Here is an 18,204-nt window from a genome sequence, read left to right on the forward strand (position 1 = left end):
AACAGCTTAGTGGGTGCGGGGTCGCGCAGTTCCGTCAGGCAGGCGGCGGAGAGGTTCTGAAATGGCGGTGCAGCCGAAGGAGACGCTGCAGCTGGAGAGCGCGGCCGAGGTCGGCTTCGTGCGCTTCTTCCAGGGCATGCCGGAGAAGCCAACCACCACGGTGCGCCTCTTCGACCGGGGCGACTTCTACACGGCGCACCGGGAGGACGCGCTGCTGGCCGCCCGGGAGGTGTTCAAGACCCAGGGGGTGGTCAAGTACATGGGGCCGGCAGGTGAGGGCGGGGACGGCGCGGGCTCAGGGGAGGACCCCGCGGAGTTGGCTCCTCTCAGGAAGTGGGAGGGTGTCGGGCAGGGAGACAACGGGGGCGGGGACGCTGGTGCCTCGTGGGGGCACTGCGCGTGCTCCGGCCCCTGCCTGGCCTAGTGGGGCGCCACCCGCCCACTGCCCTGCCTCCGCCCTGAGTCTGTCCCTCCGGAGCTGCCCCGGATCAGACCTAATAGCGATCGCTACGTGCCAGGCTTCGTGCGAGGCGTTTTAACACATTGTTCTATTTAATTTTGCTGCAGTCCGCGTGGGTGTCTGCTTCTCGCTCCAGCTTTGGCGCTGTGGATATCATCACAAACGCCGCCAAACCTCTTTATCACAAACGCCAGTCCAGGATTGAGATTTAGAATAGAAGGGGGTTAGGGAGACGGTTTTACGTCACCAGCGTGATTTTGCCTGTTGGGCGAACGTGATTTATATCGCTGTTCAGCGCAGGGACCTATAGTGTCTACTGTTAATAGGCAGTATGCCAAGTGGTCAGGACCTCGAACTGGAGCCAGATTGCCTGGCTTCAAGTCGCAGCCCCTCCACTTACCAGCTGTGTGGCCTTGAGCTAGTCATGTATGTCTGTGCCTCAGCTCGGCATTCAGTGCCCTCGGTAACCCATCCCCATCTCTCTAGCATCATCTCTCCCTGGAAAGCTACAAACTTCTCGCTCTCTTGTAGTTAGATGTTCTGAACATCTAGTTTTCTGTTAATCTCTTTTATCCCTGGCTCCTAGGAATGAACATAATAGGAGGAGTAAGGAGTTGTGGGTTTTAGTCCTGCCTCTGCCATATGCAGATGGAAGGTTACTGACAAAAGATGTTTCATTCATTAGATAGACATTTATTGAGTGCTGCCTTGTCGGGCAGGGTTGTGGACACTGGGAGTACTTAGATCAAAAGGCAGTATCCCCACCTTCACAGAGCTCCCCCTAGTGGAGAGCAAGGTAGAAGTAATTCCAGTTCCACGTGAAGACCTATGGAGGATGCTCCATAACAAGTTGCCAAAGAGGCAGAGGCAGGATTGCCAAAGACTGGAGCCATCAGAAGAGGCATTACAAGAGAGGTTAAATTTCACTTGAGTCTTGAGAAACCCTGTACCCATTAGCAGGAACTAGATTTGCCTATAACATTGGTCTTTTGTGACTGATTTCTTTCACTTAACATTTTCAAGGTTCATCTGTGTTATCAGTACTTCATTTCTTTTTATTGCCAAATATTCCATTGTATGGATATACAATATATTGTTTAATCCATTCGTTAGGTGATGGATATTTGGGCTCTTTCTTTTTTCTTTTTTCTTTTTTTTTTAAAGGGAACTTTATTTATTTATTTATGGCTGCGTTGGGTCTTCGTTGCTGCACAGGCTTTCTTTAGTTGCAGCGAGCAGGAGTTACTCTTCATTGCAGTGCACGGGCTTCTCACTGTGGTGGCTTCTCTTGTTTCAGAGCACGGGCTCCAGGCACGCGGGCTTCAGTAGCTGTGGCACGTGGGCTCAGTAGTTGTGGCGCACGGGCCTAGTTGCTCTGAAGCATGTGGGATCTTCCTGGACTAGGGCTCGAACCCATGTCCCCTGCATCGGCAGGTGGACTCTTAACCACTGCGCCACCAGGGAAGCCCTGGGCTGTTTCTTGAACCAATACTTTTAATGTCGTCTGTACCCGTTCTCTCCTTCCGTGTTGTGCCAGTGAAGAGATGAGCCTTTTGCTGTGGTCTGGATCCCCTCTCCTCTTCTCACAGATGGCTTTTCTGTTGATCATTTCTTCTCTCTTTGGTTCATTCTTTTGGCATTCAGGCTTATTCATATCCTTTTAGCTACTTTTCTCTTATTTTTCAACAACTATCAAAACATTATTATAATAAAGCCCTGTGAGGTGGGTTAGTACCTAGCTTCAATTTAGATAAGGAATCTGAGTCCCTAAAAAAGGAAGTTGCTTAGAAGCATCTCCTCTTGGAAGCCTTTTTTTTTTTTTTTTTGCGGTACGCGGGCCTCTCACTGCTGTGGCTTTTCCCGTTGCGGAGCACAGGCTCTGGACGCGCAGGCTCAGCGGCCATAGCTCACGGGCCCAGCCGCTCTGCGGCATGTGGGATCTTCCCGGACCGGGGCACGAACCCGTGTCCCTTGTATTGTCAGGCGGACTCTCAACCACTGCGCCACTGGGGAAGCCCTTGGAAGCCTTTCTTAACTCCCATCTTAAGGCTTCCTGGTTAGCTGCCCCTCTCACGTGTTCCCTGCCCTAGGACCTTCTCCTTACCCTAGACACAACATTTATTTTACTCTATGCCAATATACTGAAAACTCCTAGAGGGCAGGAACTCTGTCTTAACCAGTCTCTGCCTTTGAATCCCAGCACCTGGCACAGTGCCCACATGTAAGCAGACACATTATCAGCTGAATGAAGATGGGGGCTCCAAATTATTCTTGAAGAGGAGGATCTTGTATCAACCTGAGGTTTTTCTTCTGTGCCATGTGGAGGCTGGGTAGCTTTCCCTTCCAGTTTCCCTTCAGTCTTACTTCCCAGCTTTCAGACTTAAAGCATACAGCCAAGCTCTTCACCAGGAACATCCAGTGTGTCACAAACACTCCTTTGAGAGAAATAGTATCTTCGGAGGATAACCTTTTTTTTTTTTTAAAATAAACTTATTTATTTTTATTTTTGGCTGCGTTGGGTCTTTGGTGCTGTGCGCGGACTTTCTCTGGTTGCAGCGAGCAGGGGGGCTACTCTTCGTTGTGGTGTGCGGGCTTCTCAATGCGGTGGCTTCTCTTGTTGCAGAGCACGGGCTCTAGGCGCGCGAGCTTCAGTCGTTGTGGCTCGTGGGCTCTAGAGCGCAGGCTCAGTAGCTGTGGCGCACGGGCTTAGTTGCTCCGTGGCATGTGGGATCTTCCCGAACCAGGGCTCGAACCCGTGTCCACTGCATTGGCAGGCGGATTCTTAACCACTGTGCCACCAGGGAAGCCTGGAGGATAATCTTGATGGTTGGGCAACCTATCTGGAGATTAGTAATGGAGGAAGTAGGGGAGGCCATGGTGGGGAGGGGAATCACCTCATTTACCTCTTCACCCACCCACTCTTAAGAAATCAGCACTGGGGACTTCCCTGGCAGTCCAGTGGTTAGGGCTCCATGCTTCCACTGCAGGGGGCACAGGATTGATTACTGGTTGGGGAAAGATCCCGCATGCTGCGTGGTGTGACCAAAAAAAAAAAAAAAGGGAAGAAGGAAATCAGCACTGTTGTGAATGTGTTCCTGTGTTCCTGTTGAGTGTGTCTAGAAAAAGACTGAGGATTGCTCTGGATCCCTCTGCCCTTGGCCTGGCAGATAACATTGATGTGCAAATAGTCAGGTATAAGTAATAGGGAGTGGTGGGGCTTGTGGATCTGAGAGTGCTTGTTCACGTGCGCTAAGCATTCAAATTCAAATGCTTTAAAAACCCAGTGCTGGCCAGACAGCTATGCTGGTACATCCTGTTGGGCTGATGATTTTTAAGACCTGTTTCTGAATTAGGTGCCAGACCAGTGTTATTTTGTCTTCTAAATTAAAGGATGATATAACACTGTTTTGAAATTCATTGCTGTATTTACTGGAAGTTGCTGACTGATACAGTGGCATTTATAAGTGTCTCTGGGAGAAATTCATCTCTAATTTTGTATTAACTCTGGTTTAGTGCTTTCTGTGAGCAAATTTTTTTTAATGATAATATTTTGTCATATGAGTAATGTTACTTATGTAGAATTCAACTGGATAAGCTGATAGTGTGTTCAATCATTCTGGTTTGCTTGAGACTGACCGGCGGGGTGGGGGGGGTCTCCTGGGATGCTGGACTTTCAGTACTAAAACCTGGGGAGTCTTGGGCAAAATGGGATGAGTTGCTCACCCTATGTGCTAGGCAAAAACAGGAAATAATTTAAATGGGGCCTACCATTCCACTGAGGTTCTGGTTCTGAGGGAGTCTTAATTGGGAGATGTGAGTCTGTTGCAGCCTGGATAGGCCTTAGATACCGCTTATGCCTCTGAGAATGTTAGTACAGGCTTTGCTGAATGAGTAACGTTCACAGTAAACATAATTTTCATGCAGCTTTCCAAATGCAAGGTAAAAAAACAGCAGTATATTCAAGTCTGTAAAATGTGGCTGTGTTGAACTTGCCGAGTTGGAAACTGGTGGCCTAAATAGTGTTTTCTTAAAAGTTTGAATTAATTGCCTATATTTTAAAGATTGGGTAGTTTCAAGAAAAAATTCAGATTTTGAGCTTCTTTTGAAAATTCTGCACAGTTGGAAACTCTGGGCAAATTAGCATTGGGTTGGAGTTGAGTGGCTGCTCCCTCTGACCTACTGAGTCTAGATTTTTTCTTTACCCTGATGTGCTTTCCTTGTTTTGCCACAGTTCCCACCATTTGAAGTCATTTTTCATCTGTCAGTTGTGTTGTTCTTCCTTTGGCTTTCTCTGATTATTAGATCCTGCCTGGTCCCTGTAGATATTTTTTGCCAGTCCTAGGTTAGATCTTAAGGAATGTTCTAGGGAATAACTTTAAAGAGGCAAGATTTGAGCCAGTTTTCAGGGTGTCTGTGACAGCAGAGGGATTCTTTTTTTTTTTTTGTCTGCATTGGGTCTTCGTTGCTGCGCACCAGCTTTCTCTAGTTGCGGCGAGCGGGGGCTACTCTTTGTTGCGGTGCGTGGGCTTCTCATTGTGGTGGCTTATCTTGTTGTGGAGCACGGGCTCTAGGTGTGCTGGCTTCAGTAGTTGCAGCACATGGGCTCAGTAGTTGCGGTGCACGGGCTCTAGAGTGCAGGCTCAGTAGTTGTGGCACACAGGCAGCGGGGATTCTTGTCTACTACTTATAACTAGTGAACTGATATTGAAAGTATCAGCTGCGTTTTGCTGTACAAAACAATTGTATTATGTCATTTAATTAATCTTTATGCTTATTTGTATTTGATATTTGTACTTGATATGATCTATTGTTAAATTTAGGTTAAATCTTTCATAAGATCCAGAATTGTCAGAATAATCTACAAGTATAATCTGAATTACCTTTAAGTGAATAATTTGTATTACCTATATTATATGAAAATTGAATTTTAATTCCATTTGATGATGTGTGTGATTTTATTTATTTTGTAAAGAAATTGTTATTTACAAATCAAAGCTAAGGTGAAACACTATATTCCATCTAAGACAATTTTTTAGCCTTGGCACTACTGATATTTTGGACCGAAGAATTAATTTGTTACTGTGAGGGGCTATCCTGTTCACATTTAACAACATCCCTGCCTCTTCCTACTAGATTCTGTTATTATTCCCTTTCCCCAGTTGTAACAACCTAAATGCCCCCCAGGCATTGACAGTTTTCCGCTAAGGGAGCACGATCGTCCCCCGTTGAGAACCAGTGATGTAAGATGAAGGCCAGGAAGTTCGAAAACTCGGTTGACTGGATAGGGGAAATAGGTGCACTCATACTTTACGGGTGGTAGGGTTAATTGGTACAGCCAACCAAGGGAGATAGTCTGCAATATTTATAAAAATCACACATATCATCCTTTGATAAAATCCAGTTTTAGGACTTTATCTCACAGATACACTCAGATGTTTGGAGAGTGAAGCACATACAAGGTTATTCATGCAACACTGTTGTAATAACAAAGATTGGAAACAACCCATAGGTCCATCAGGAGGAGGCTAAATTATAGAAATTCCTTAGGTTCATTGGAACGTTTGCAGCTGTAAACAGAAAGAAGCTAATTATGTACTGATGGAACAATCTCCAAAATACTATATCAAAGTTAAAAAAAAGATACAGTACAGTGTGTATAGTGTGCAATTATTTATGTAAAAGAGGAAAAAAGCGGGCTTCCCTGGTGGCGCAGTGGTTGAGAGTCCGCCTGCCAATGCAGGGGACACGGGTTCGTGCCCCGGTCTGGGAAGATCCCACATGCCGCGGAGTGGCTGGGCCCGTGAGCCGTGGCTGCTGAGCCTGCGCGTCCGGAGCCTGTGCTCCGCGGCGGGAGAGGCCACAACAGTGAGAGGCCCGCATATCGCAAAAAAAAAAAAAAAAAAAAAAGAGGAAAAAAGCAATGCCTTATATTTGCTTGTGTGTGCCTAGACTATGTTTGGAAATATATTCTATAAAGTGATAACACTTGGGTGGTGAACTGGATGTGTAGGGGACTGGTGAAATGCAAGTCTCCTTTTTGATGTACCTTTTTGAGCCTTCAAGTTTTCTTTTCTTTTTTTCTTTTTTCTTTTTTGATGTGGACGATTTTTAAAGTCTTTATTGAATTTGTTACAATATTGTTTCTGTTCCGTGTTTTGGCTTTTTGGCCGCAAGCCATGTGGGATCCCACCTCCCTGACCAGGGATTGAACCCACACCCCGTGCATTGAAAGGCCAAGTCCCAACCACTGGGCTGCCAGGGAAGTCTCTGAACCTTCAAGTTTTGAACTCTGTTACCTAGAACATTTTATAATGAATAATAACTAATTTGTTTTTATGGACTTTTGAAAAAAATCCTATACAAATACTATTGTAGCTATTACATAAGAGTTTTATTCAAACTTGTGAAAAACAAATGATAAAAAAGGACAAGTAGGATTAGCTGTATGTATATTGACTCATTCTTTTGTCTTTGTATCTTCTCAATTTTTTATTTTGATGTGTAGGCTCCACAGGTGCAGGGGGTTATGTCTATCCACCATTGTATACCCTTCATCTACTAAAGTCTCTAGGATATGTAATAGGTGCTTGATAAATAGTTTATTGAGTGAATGAATTACTGGGAAAACAGCATAGCTTGGGGGGAGGCATTGTGTTAGGTCTTCAACACTTATGACTTCAAATCCTCAAATCCGTAACATGTATTTTTAATATTTTTCTTTAGGAGCAAAGACTCTGGAGAGTGTTGTGCTTAGTAAAATGAATTTTGAGTCTTTTGTAAAAGATCTTCTTCTAGTTCGTCAGTACAGAGTTGAAGTTTATAAGAATAGAGCTGGAAATAAGGCCTCCAAGGAGAATGATTGGTATTTGGCATTTAAGGTAATTATCTTCCTTTTAAATTTAGTTGTGTTTTTAAGAGTAGACAAAATAAAAACATGAGAGAATTCTGTGTTGGTTTAATATTTTAGCCATGTTGTGATAGTAAAATGCTGTGAGAAACTTTAATATTCTTTAGCATGTGGGTTTTAAAATCACAGTTTAATAGCAATTCAGAAATTCAGTAAATCCTTATGAGTATGAATACTATGAGCTTTGTCACTGTCCCTAAAACCTAAATAATAAATAGCCTTTAAATAAAGTTGAATACCAGCATTAAAGAAGATTTGATTTTACTGTTTTTGAAGTAATATCACGCAAATTTACATATCCCAAATATCTGTTTATACACGTTTTTAATATGTTTGGATATTTGTATGTTCCTTTCTCTTTCATTAGACTAATTTTTTAGAAGTGTGGAACTTTGTTTAATGCTGATCATATTCCTAGGTGTGCCTAGAAGGGCTTATTGACGTGCTTCTAATGCCTTCATGGAGATGGGGGTACTATTTTGTTTTATTTAAGGACTATCTTTATTTTTAGTCTGTAAAATCATGTTTCTGTTTGTTCACACACAATACCTTCACATAAATATTGGATAATGGTTAAAATGTTGGGGAGGTGAGATTTATCCTTGAAAGGGAATAAATGTGTGGTAAGGTGGGACAGTGTTCTGGGCTTGTATTTGGCTGATCTCATTTCTCCTCTGTCCCTCTGCATGACCTTGGCAAATTTCCCAGCCTTCTCCTGTATCTGTTTCTTTATAAACAGTAAAATTAGAAGGTTTTTAAGATGTTTTCTGACGTGAAAGCCCTGTGAAAGTTTTTTTGTGAGGTTTAATACAACATTTCAACACTTGATGTTGGTGCTGCCCCAAATAGAATATTCTTCAATATTCCTTCCATACTGCCTGCTGTCACCACCCCCCGCCTTTGTAAATGTCGACATGTACTGAAGATTATATCTGAGAACATTTATCATTCTTTATTATGGAATTTCCTTGGAATTTTCGTTGCTACTTTACTGAGAAAAGTGGGACTTATAGTTTTATCCTACATTTTGAAAGATTTTTTTTTTTTTTTTTTTTTTTTTTTTTTGTGGTACGCGGGCCTCCCACTGTTGTGGCCCCTCCCGTTGCGGAGCACAGGCTCCGGACGCACAGGCTCAGCGGCCTCTCAGGTTAAAAGATAGTATCTTCATCCTGATATTTATTTTAAGAAGTTCAGATCTAAAACTGCTAAAACTGATTTATCTTTTAATTTTTAGCTTATTGATTCTATTGTAAAGTATTAGTGATATTTGGGATAGTTGACCTCTATAATTGACTTTTTTTTTTAAATTTAATTTTTGGCCTTGTTGTGCGGCTTGCGGGATCTTACTTGATAAGCTAGCTTCTAGTTTACTTTTGAGAGTTTTTTTTTTTTTTTGCGGTACGTGGGCCTCTCACTGCCGCGGCCTCTCCCGTTGCGGAGCACAGGCTCCGGACGCGCAGGCCCAGCGGCCACGGCCCACGGGCCCAGCCGCTCCACCGCATGCGGGACCCTCCCGGACCGGGGCACAAACCCGTGTCCTCTGCATCGGCAGGCGGACTCCCAACCACTGCGCCACCAGGGATACCCTTTTGAGAGTTTTTTTAAGGTGTGCATAACCTGTGCGTGTAAATCCAAAGCATGTATGTGAAAATATGTTCACATTTGTGATTGAATCAGTGCTTTTAAAATTTGAGTATCAGGTAATACTAGCTTTCCATTTCTTTTTTTTTTTTTTGGTCGCAGGGATTGAACCCAAGCCCCCTGCAGTGGAAGTGCGAAGTCTTGACTGCTAGACTGCCAGGGAACTTCCTCCATTCATTTTTGATCCAGATTTTAATTAATAATCCATATATAGTTATAGGATATTCAGAACCATATTGGGAAAAGATAAATGATTATCATGATTATGATGCTAAAGACATTTGAGAACTATTGATGGCTACTTGTTGCTTAAATTTGGCTTGTCACTCTGCTCATTTGGACTATTTCTGACTATCTCATGTTTCATACCGTGGTCCATCAGTTGCCCCAGAAATGCCTCACGTTAACAGCAACCTGTTAGCTTCTGATCATGTTGAAGTACTGTTACCCACCAGCTTGACACAGGTGGAGCCAAAAGCAAAGAAACTTGACCCTTTACTTACCTTGTACAGTCTTAAAGAGATTTCTAATCTTTTTGAAATTTTGAAAATAGGTCAGGGACTTCTCTGGTGGTCCAGTAGTTAAGATGCCGCACTCTCAATGCAGGGGGCCCGGGTTCGATCCCTGGTCAGGTAACTAGATCCCACCTGCCACAACTAAAGATCCCACATGCCGCAACTAAAAGATCCCACATGCCTCAACTAAAGATCCTGTATGCCGCAACAAAGATCCTGAATGTGGCAACAAAGATCCCGCGTGCTGCAACTAAGACCCGGCACAGCCAGAAACAAACAAACAAACAAAATTGGTCAAAGACCCTTTATTTGGAAATCATTGATCTAGAAGAATCTCTGCATTTTACAAATAAATACATTGATATAGAGAGATGTCTATTCAAGGTTAATATTTAAGCTAATAATACTGTTTTTCTATGTGGTATAACTACTCAGTGAAAATTCTGATATGTGCAACCAATAGGTAGTTTGGCAGAGTGTAGAAATTTAGGCACACCATTGAGAGGGTTATCACTTTGGGTACCTCAATGATTGTGTGAGTGAGTGTAAACTTAGATGCCAAATTTCAAACTGAAAATCGCTTTTGATACTATTACTTTTAGATGTGCCCAAGTGTTCTGAAATTAATTGGAAAAGTAGGGAGGATACTTTATAGAAAATGTGGTAATATTAATTGGACTATATGGTTATAAGTAATTTATTTTGGTAAGAAAACGTTTAATTAATAAAATTCATCTAGGTTGGGTAATTTCTGTTGGTTAGTAAAGTTTTAAAGTACATTCAACAGTTTCTTAAAATTTTTCTTTATTTTTGCTTAGGCTTCTCCAGGTAATCTTTCTCAGTTTGAAGACATTCTCTTTGGTAACAACGATATGTCAGCTTCCATTGGTGTTGTGGGTGTTAAAATGTCTACAGTTGATGGCCAAAGACAGGTTGGAGTTGGGTATGTTGACTCCATACAGAGGAAGCTAGGACTGTGTGAGTTTCCCGATAATGATCAATTCTCCAATCTGGAGGCTCTCCTGATTCAGATTGGACCAAAGGAATGTGTTTTACCAGGAGGAGAGACTGCTGGAGACATGGGAAAACTGAGGCAGGTAAGGAAATGGAGTGTAGAGATAGAGGAGAATCCAAGGCTAGGAATGGCTCTAAATTAACATAATACTGTTTTACTTAAGGAAAAAAAATTTTTAAGTCAAAACCTTTTAAATCTAATCACAACAGGGCTTTGAGGAATGTCTTGATGTTTGTCTTTGATAGAAACTTTGTATCTTTATTAGGACTTCAGAAGGAGCTGTTTCTTAAGGCTTGTTCTACCTCAGATCATCCCCCCTCCCCCTGCCTTCCAGAAGAGTAACTCAGTGCCATTTTAAAGGGATCACAATTGATAAAAGGAGTGCTTTCACAGTTGGGGGGTGCAGGATGGGGAAGAGGTGATTTAGGGCCATTAAAGAAAAAAAAACTATGACTGTATTTAGCCTGGATATATCAAATAAGTTGTAGTTCTTCAGGATTGATTTTTAATAGTTCAAGTGGAACTTTAGCCTATTATTATTATTATTTTAATTAATTTTTGACTGCATTGGGTCTTCATTGTGGTGCGCTGGCTTCTCATCGCGGTGGCTTCTCTTGCTGTGAAGCATGGGCTCTAGGCACACAGGCTTTGGTAGTTGTGGTATGCAGCCTCAGTAGTTGTGGCTCACAGGCTCCAGAGCGCAAGCTCAGCAGTTGTGGTGCACTGGCTTAGTTGCTCCATGGCACGTGGGATCCTCCCGGACCAGGGCTCGAGCCCGTGTCCCCTGCATTGGCAGGTGGATTCTTAACCATTGTGCCACCAGGGAAGCCCTAGCCTCTTATTATTTTACTGATTCTTTTATTTTAACAAAGTTCGGTTTTGCTATTTGTATAGATATATGGTTTATTATTTAGATATTTAAGGGATGTTGTATTCCCCCCAAGGATTCTTTTCTTCTCATGAGCCTCAAATACAATAAGAACTACTTGAGAGTTAGCATATCTGTGATGGGCATTTTTAGTATAAATAGTATTTAGGGAACTTTCCACAAGTATTATTCTGTTAAGAGTTTTTACTATTGAGACTATTTTTTGAAAGCTTTATGTGAGCCTAATTTTAAATTTCCATGAAAATTTGATTTACAGATTTTAAAAATACATGTTAATACATATATTACCAGTGTCTTCTTGCATGTTGTATAAAAATTTAATGTGGGTTAATAATTTGTTAATCTGTTGTCACTTTATATTTGTCAGTGATACAGCTTTCCTTATTGCTTTTCTTGTTCCTTTTCTCCTAGTAATTTAAAATATTTCTTGTAAAATAGGTTATTCAGAGAGGAGGAATTCTGATCACAGAAAGAAAAAGAGCTGACTTTTCCACAAAAGATATTTATCAGGACCTCAACCGGTTGTTGAAAGGCAAAAAGGGAGAACAGATGAATAGTGCTGTGTTGCCAGAAATGGAGAATCAGGTATGTGGATTACAAATGTGAATTTATCATTAAATAGTGACTTTTTAGAAGGCTACTTCTGTCATCTATATCTCAAAGCCTAAACTGGATCACTGATATTTAAGCTTATTTTAATCTATGAAGAAGCTTGTGAAAAACTCAAGGACTGACTAGAAAAATTTAAACATAACCTTAAATATAATTTCATTATATTTACACAATATATATCCTTGGGGTAAGGAAGAGTTTATTGTTTTATTGGTTTCACCTGAAAGAGCCTGATTACTGTCACCTAAGTAGGTGAGGTAGCTTAGTTGTTCAGGGGGAAAAAGACCTATCAAAGTTTTATAATGTACGAGCTGTGGGGGTTTTAATAAATTACTTCAGTTTCATTATCTGTCTTAAAGGATCGTTGTGGAGATTAGGAAGTAATAAGGGTGAAAGTATATACAGTGCATAATAGTTGCATAATAAATGTTACATTTAAACAATTCAAAAATTGGCACTGGTTATGTATGTTCAGTGTAGAAATGAATATGCAAACAATGTAACTTTTTATGGGATTTTTCAGTGGTTGAAGTTTATCTTCAGTTTTTCAAATCTTTGAGGCAAGTATGGTTTGAGGGATGTATTTTTATGGTAAAATATTAGAAACTCTTGACAGGTTATTTGTGGATCACTGATAAGTAAAATGAAGAATTGTATATTTAAATAAGAGCAAGCTCTAGCTTATAATTTTGAAAATTGATTTCAAACTACAATAAACAGAGACTATTATTACTATCATGATCTTGCAGTGATTGCTTATCACATAATAGTTTGATCCTTATAAACTAAGTTTACCTGTTTTACTTTTCTTGTGTGACAGAATCAGAAGCAGTTGTGTATGAGCAATAATCCCAATATAGACGTTCCCTGACTTATGGTGGTTCAACTTACAATTTTTTTTTACTTTACAATGGTGCGAAAGTGATATGCATTCAGAAGAAACTATACTTCGCATTTTGACCTTTTCCTGGGCTAACAATACTCAGTGCAATTCTCTTGTGATGTTGGGCAGGGCAGCGTGTAGCAGCTCCCAATCAGCCACGCAATCACAAGGGTTAAATGGCTGATACACTTACAACCATGCTGTACCCATAGAACCATTCTGTTTTTCACTTTCAGCACAGTATTCAATAAATTTTGAGTTATTCAACTTTATTATAAAGTAGGCTTTGTGTTAGATGATTTTGCCCAACTATAGGCTAATGTAATGCTCTGAGCACATTTAAGGTAGGTGAGGCTAAGCTACAATGTTCAGTAGGTTAGGTGTATTAAATGCATTTTACATTTATGATGCGTTTATTGGGATGTAACCCCATCATAAGTCAAGGCAGATCTGTATTAGAGAAACTTACTTCAGCGTTGAAAATGGGAAGAAGCTTTTAGAGCTACTAAAAGGTGTTATCATCTGTGCCTTGTGGTGACGTAGCAGGAGATTCTTGTGACAACCTTATATATTTGTTAGAGTTTGGCAGAGGCAGATGGATGACTGTGTTATCAATTAGGAAATATATGCACATTCACAATGAATCTGGTATCGAGTATAAGTAGAACTTGTCATTGGGCTATCAGTTTGATGTCCTTAGCGTCTTTATTTTATGTTACAGTAGTAATATTTATTTAAACTTTTTATTTAAATACACATATAGGAAAGTGCATATATCATAAGTGTATAACTAAATTTTCATAAATTATAAGTACCCACATGACCAGCACCCATGAAACAGAAGAGTAGCAGGATCGTAAAGACCCTTTTTGTTTTCTTCCAGTTGTTACCTCCACCAAGGGTAACCCTGCTTCTTACCTCTGACAGTATGGATTAGTTTGGTCTATTTTTGAGGTTTATATAAATGGACTCATACAGTTCATGCTCTTGTGTTTGATTTCTTTTGTTCAGTATTATGTTTGTGAGATTTATCTATATTGTCGCATGTTGTTGTGGATTGTTTGTGCTTATATCTGTTGTTGTGTGTAGTATTCCACAATGTGAACATGCCAGGCTGTATCCATTTTACTCTTGGTGGACATTTGCATAATTTCTACTTTTGGCTATTATAAATAATGTTGCTGTTACAGTAAATTTTCACTTTCTGAAAATCATTTTTTAGTCTTATGTTTATTTAAACTTTGTCTGATTTTCTTGGTTTGGATTGGGAAAGAACAGGGAAAATGATAGTGTTTGAAATTATTTTCATCTTGCCATTTGTTTTTTTAAAAAATCTCTGGAATTCTAGTGATAGTCATCTCTTATTTTAAATTCTTAATCTTAGGTTGCAGTTTCTTCATTGTGTGCAGTAATCAAGTTTCTAGAACTCTTATCAGATGATTCAAACTTCGGACAGTTTGAACTGACTACTTTTGACTTCAGCCAGTACATGAAATTGGATATTGCAGCAGTCAGAGCCCTTAACCTTTTCCAGGTAAAAAAAAAAAATACATGGCTTAAAAATATTGAGTGGTTAAAAATCTCTCTCTCTCTCTCTCTCTCTCTCTCTCTCTCTCTCTCTCTGTATATAAAAGACTCTTACTAAGGAGCTTAAATATTTTGAAATATTATACTTAAAATAGATAGTTTTGAATTACTGTATTTTTCTAATTGCAAGCTATATAAATAGTATTTGTCCTGGTTTTATGAATAATTTTGTGTATTAATAGCAGTTGTTTTTTTTTTTTTTTTTTTTTTTTTTTTTTTTTTTTTTGCGGTACGCGGGCCTCTCGCTGTTGTGACCTCTCCCATTGCGGAGCACAGGCTCCGGACACGCAGGCTCAGTGGCCATGGCCCACGGGCCCAGCCGCTCCGCAGTATGTGGGATCTTCCCAGACCGGGACATGAACCCGTGTCCCCTGCATCAGCAGGCGGACTCTCAACCACTGCGCCACCAGGGAAGCCCTAATAGCAGTTTTTTAAAAATTACACTCTAAGAAGTTTTATGTCTAGAACTGCAGTAATTTGGTGGTTTTGGTTTGGGGGAAAATATACAGCAGAAAATCAGATTAACAGGTTGAAAGTTTGATTTTCGGATGAGGAACCTTTGTGTACATTTCTGTTTAATATTTGAAGAATGTTAAGTGTTTTTTGTTTGTTTGTTTTTACAAGTTTGGGGAGTGTAGGGGTTGGTTATTTTTAAATTTTTTTTGGCTGCGTGGCTTGTGGGATTTTAGTTCTCTGACCAAGGATCGAACCCAGGCCCTCGGCAGTGTGGGCACAGAGTCCTAACCACTGGACTGCCAGGGAATTCCCAGTGTTAAGTGTTCTTGTTCCCCAAATTACTTAATCATTATTCATGGCATAGTAAAGTTTTCACTAATGAGCGTGCCATTTTTCTATTTTATTTTTTGTTCACTAGGGTTCCGTTGAAGATACTACTGGCTCTCAGTCTCTGGCTGCATTGCTGAATAAATGCAAAACCCCTCAAGGACAAAGACTGGTTAACCAGTGGATTAAGCAGCCTCTCATGGACAAGAACAGAATAGAAGAGAGGTATATTACTAGTATATACTTCTGTAAGCTCTGAGTAACTTCCAGTCACTCCGTATGATTATACCCCTTATTGTAACATGCAATTTTGCACCTATATTTTAGCATCTAACTGCACAGAAAGCTAATAAAGTAATATAGTAGTAACGATTTAGATTGATTAAATAACTTATTTTCTTAATTATTATTTTTTTCCTCCACTATGAAAACGTAAAATTTTATTACGGAGGTGGTATGGATAATGTCTCAGCATGAGCTTGGGAGCCAGATGACCTTGGTTCATGTTAAAGCTCTACCACTTAGGAGCTGTGTTATATTGGGTGTTATTCAACCTCTGTGTGGCAGTTTCTTCCCTTTTAAAATGACAGTAATAACACACCTACTTCTTAGGGTTGTTTTGAGGATTTGATGATTTTCTGAGGATTAGATGATCTAATGTGTATAAAGTACTTTGAACAGGTCTGGCACATAGGAAGCACTTATGCTTTATTATTCTAGAAAGGATTTAAGGCAGCCTAAATGTATTTCAGAAAATCTTTAAAATTGAGGAAATAAAAGTTATATAATGCTGCTGTCCTAATATAATTAGCATTGGAGTAGGTTTTATTTTATTTATTTATTTATTTTTTTTGCGGTATGCAGGCCTCTCACTGTTGTGGCCTCTCCCGTTGCGGAGCACAGGCTCCGGATGTGCAGGCCTAGCGGCCATGGCTCACGGGCCCAGCCGCTCTGCGGCATGTGGGATCTTCCTGGACTGGGGCACAAACCCGTGTCCCCTGCATTGGCAGGTGGACTCTCAACCACTGCGCCACTAGGGAAGCCCGGAGTAGGTTTTATTTTTATCTTTTGTTTTAGATACAAGTTTTAAAACTTAAATGAAGTATACTGTGCACAAGAGCACAAATCCTAAATGTGCAGTTTGATGGATTTTCACAAAGTGAACACATTGGTAATAACACACAAGTCAAGAAACAACATAACTAGCATCCCAGAAACTCCCCTCAATTATCCTGATAGTTACTACCTCTCCTCACTTCAAGAGTAATTACTGTCCTTCTAACATCATAGATTAATTAGTTTTGCCTGTTTTTGAACTGCCTATAAATAAAATAATTTTCTATAGTGCACTCTTATGTTTGATTGTCTTTATAAAAACATAATTGTAATCCTAACATAGTTTTGTGCCCTTGTTTTTTCCCACTTGTGCTTACATTATCATAAGCATTTTTTAGTGTTGTTTTATGTTCATATTCAGCATTTTTAATAAGTACGTAATACTTTATTGACTAGATATACTTTACCTTTTTCAATAATTACGTTATTTCATGTGACCTTATACCTAATTTTTTTTTTTTACTTTATTTATTTATTTATTTATATTTCTTTTTGGCTACGTTGGGTCTTCGTTGCTGCATGCGGGCTTTCTCTAGTTGTGGCGAGTGGGGGCTACTCTTCCTTGTGGTGCGCGGGTTTCTCATTGTGGTGGCTTCTCGTTGCAGAGCACGGGCTCTAGGCGCGCGTGCTTCAGTAGTTGTGGCGCACGTGCTTCAGTAGTTGTGGCGCACAGGCTTAGTTGCTCCGTGGCATGTGGGATCTTCCCGGACCAGGGCTCGAACCTGTGTGCCCTGAATTGGCAGGTGGATTCTTAACCCCTGCGCCACCAGGGAAGTCCCTATACCTCATGTTTTCGATTTGGTAAATTAAAATATATTGCCAGGATAGGTAAAAGAGAGTCAGTATTTTTATAGATTTGATGTTGTCAAATTGTTCAAGAATTTGTTGAATAGCTACTGAATTCTGATGGTATAAAGCATGGTGATCCCTTGACTGTTTGGGACTCTGTGTATGCCAGGCAAATGTAAAATAGTTGATCAGTATCATAAGACACCCTGCAGATAACTACCAAGCTAAGTGTTGATCCTGTGGATTCTCAAGGGTCTTAAAATAAAAATAACTCATGAGGTCAGTTATTCGTGGGTATGTTGATATATCATTGAAAATGCAAAAATTGAAATGCTAAGGCAACTTTCTGAAGGCAGTTTTTTTGGGGAAGAAAAGTGGAATTTAGTAACTTAAAATAAGAAATAGGAAGGATTGGATATTTGCAAGTAATTAAGGCAGTTTACAATTTTTTATTTTAATAATTTGTGAGTAAGTAACTACATTAACATGTGTCAAAAGTCCAACAGAACAGAAGGATATACAGTGATGAGTCTCTTACTCTTGTCTTCCAGTTTCTCAGTACTTTTTCTCAGGGCCTCTGCACAGCTCCAGGGACACATTTCTTATTGTACTCTATGTGAATTGCCAGCACCTGCCCTGGGAGCAACTTGTCTTAATCAGTTTCTTGAGTATCCTACCATGGAAAGCCTGTGCCTAAACAAGTAAAAGTTTATGTCCATTCTCCCTCATCTTTTAGTTGTTTCTTAAAAGAAATATTAGGTAATTTAAATAATTCCCAAGATCTAGGTCATTGGTTTTATTTTTAACTTTGGGCTTGTGGGAACAGGGCACATGTCAGTGGTCCTCTTCCGGCTTAACAACTAGAGCCTGCATGTATTTAAACCCTTCAAAAACCTTACATACTATTACCAGAATAACAAATTACTTAGAAGACAAGATATCAAAATTAATTTTTTTTGACTGTAAGTAAAGGTTATTTTCATAGGACATAGCAATAATTTCCAAAA

General features: G+C 40.3%; 1 protein-coding gene across 2 annotated transcripts in view; it reads left to right on the top strand.

Moving 5' to 3' along the window:
• Positions 1–18,204, top strand: part of MSH2 (mutS homolog 2) — a 76,914-nt gene continuing 58,710 nt past the window's right edge. The window contains exons 1-6 of one of the 2 annotated variants that reach the window (XM_082642839.1): positions 1–272; positions 7,184–7,338; positions 10,342–10,620; positions 11,866–12,012; positions 14,307–14,456; positions 15,384–15,517. In XM_082642839.1, coding sequence (XP_082498965.1) covers positions 62–272; positions 7,184–7,338; positions 10,342–10,620; positions 11,866–12,012; positions 14,307–14,456; positions 15,384–15,517 — 1,076 coding nt within the window. In that variant the 5' untranslated portion in view covers positions 1–61. The remainder of the gene's footprint in view (positions 273–7,183; positions 7,339–10,341; positions 10,621–11,865; positions 12,013–14,306; positions 14,457–15,383; positions 15,518–18,204) is intronic. The other variant, XM_082642840.1, reaches the window with a different exon arrangement.

This window comes from Mesoplodon mirus (genome assembly GCF_964341445.2).
Source record: "Mesoplodon mirus genome assembly, chromosome: 14".
NCBI classification, from domain to species: domain Eukaryota; kingdom Metazoa; phylum Chordata; class Mammalia; order Artiodactyla; family Ziphiidae; genus Mesoplodon; species Mesoplodon mirus.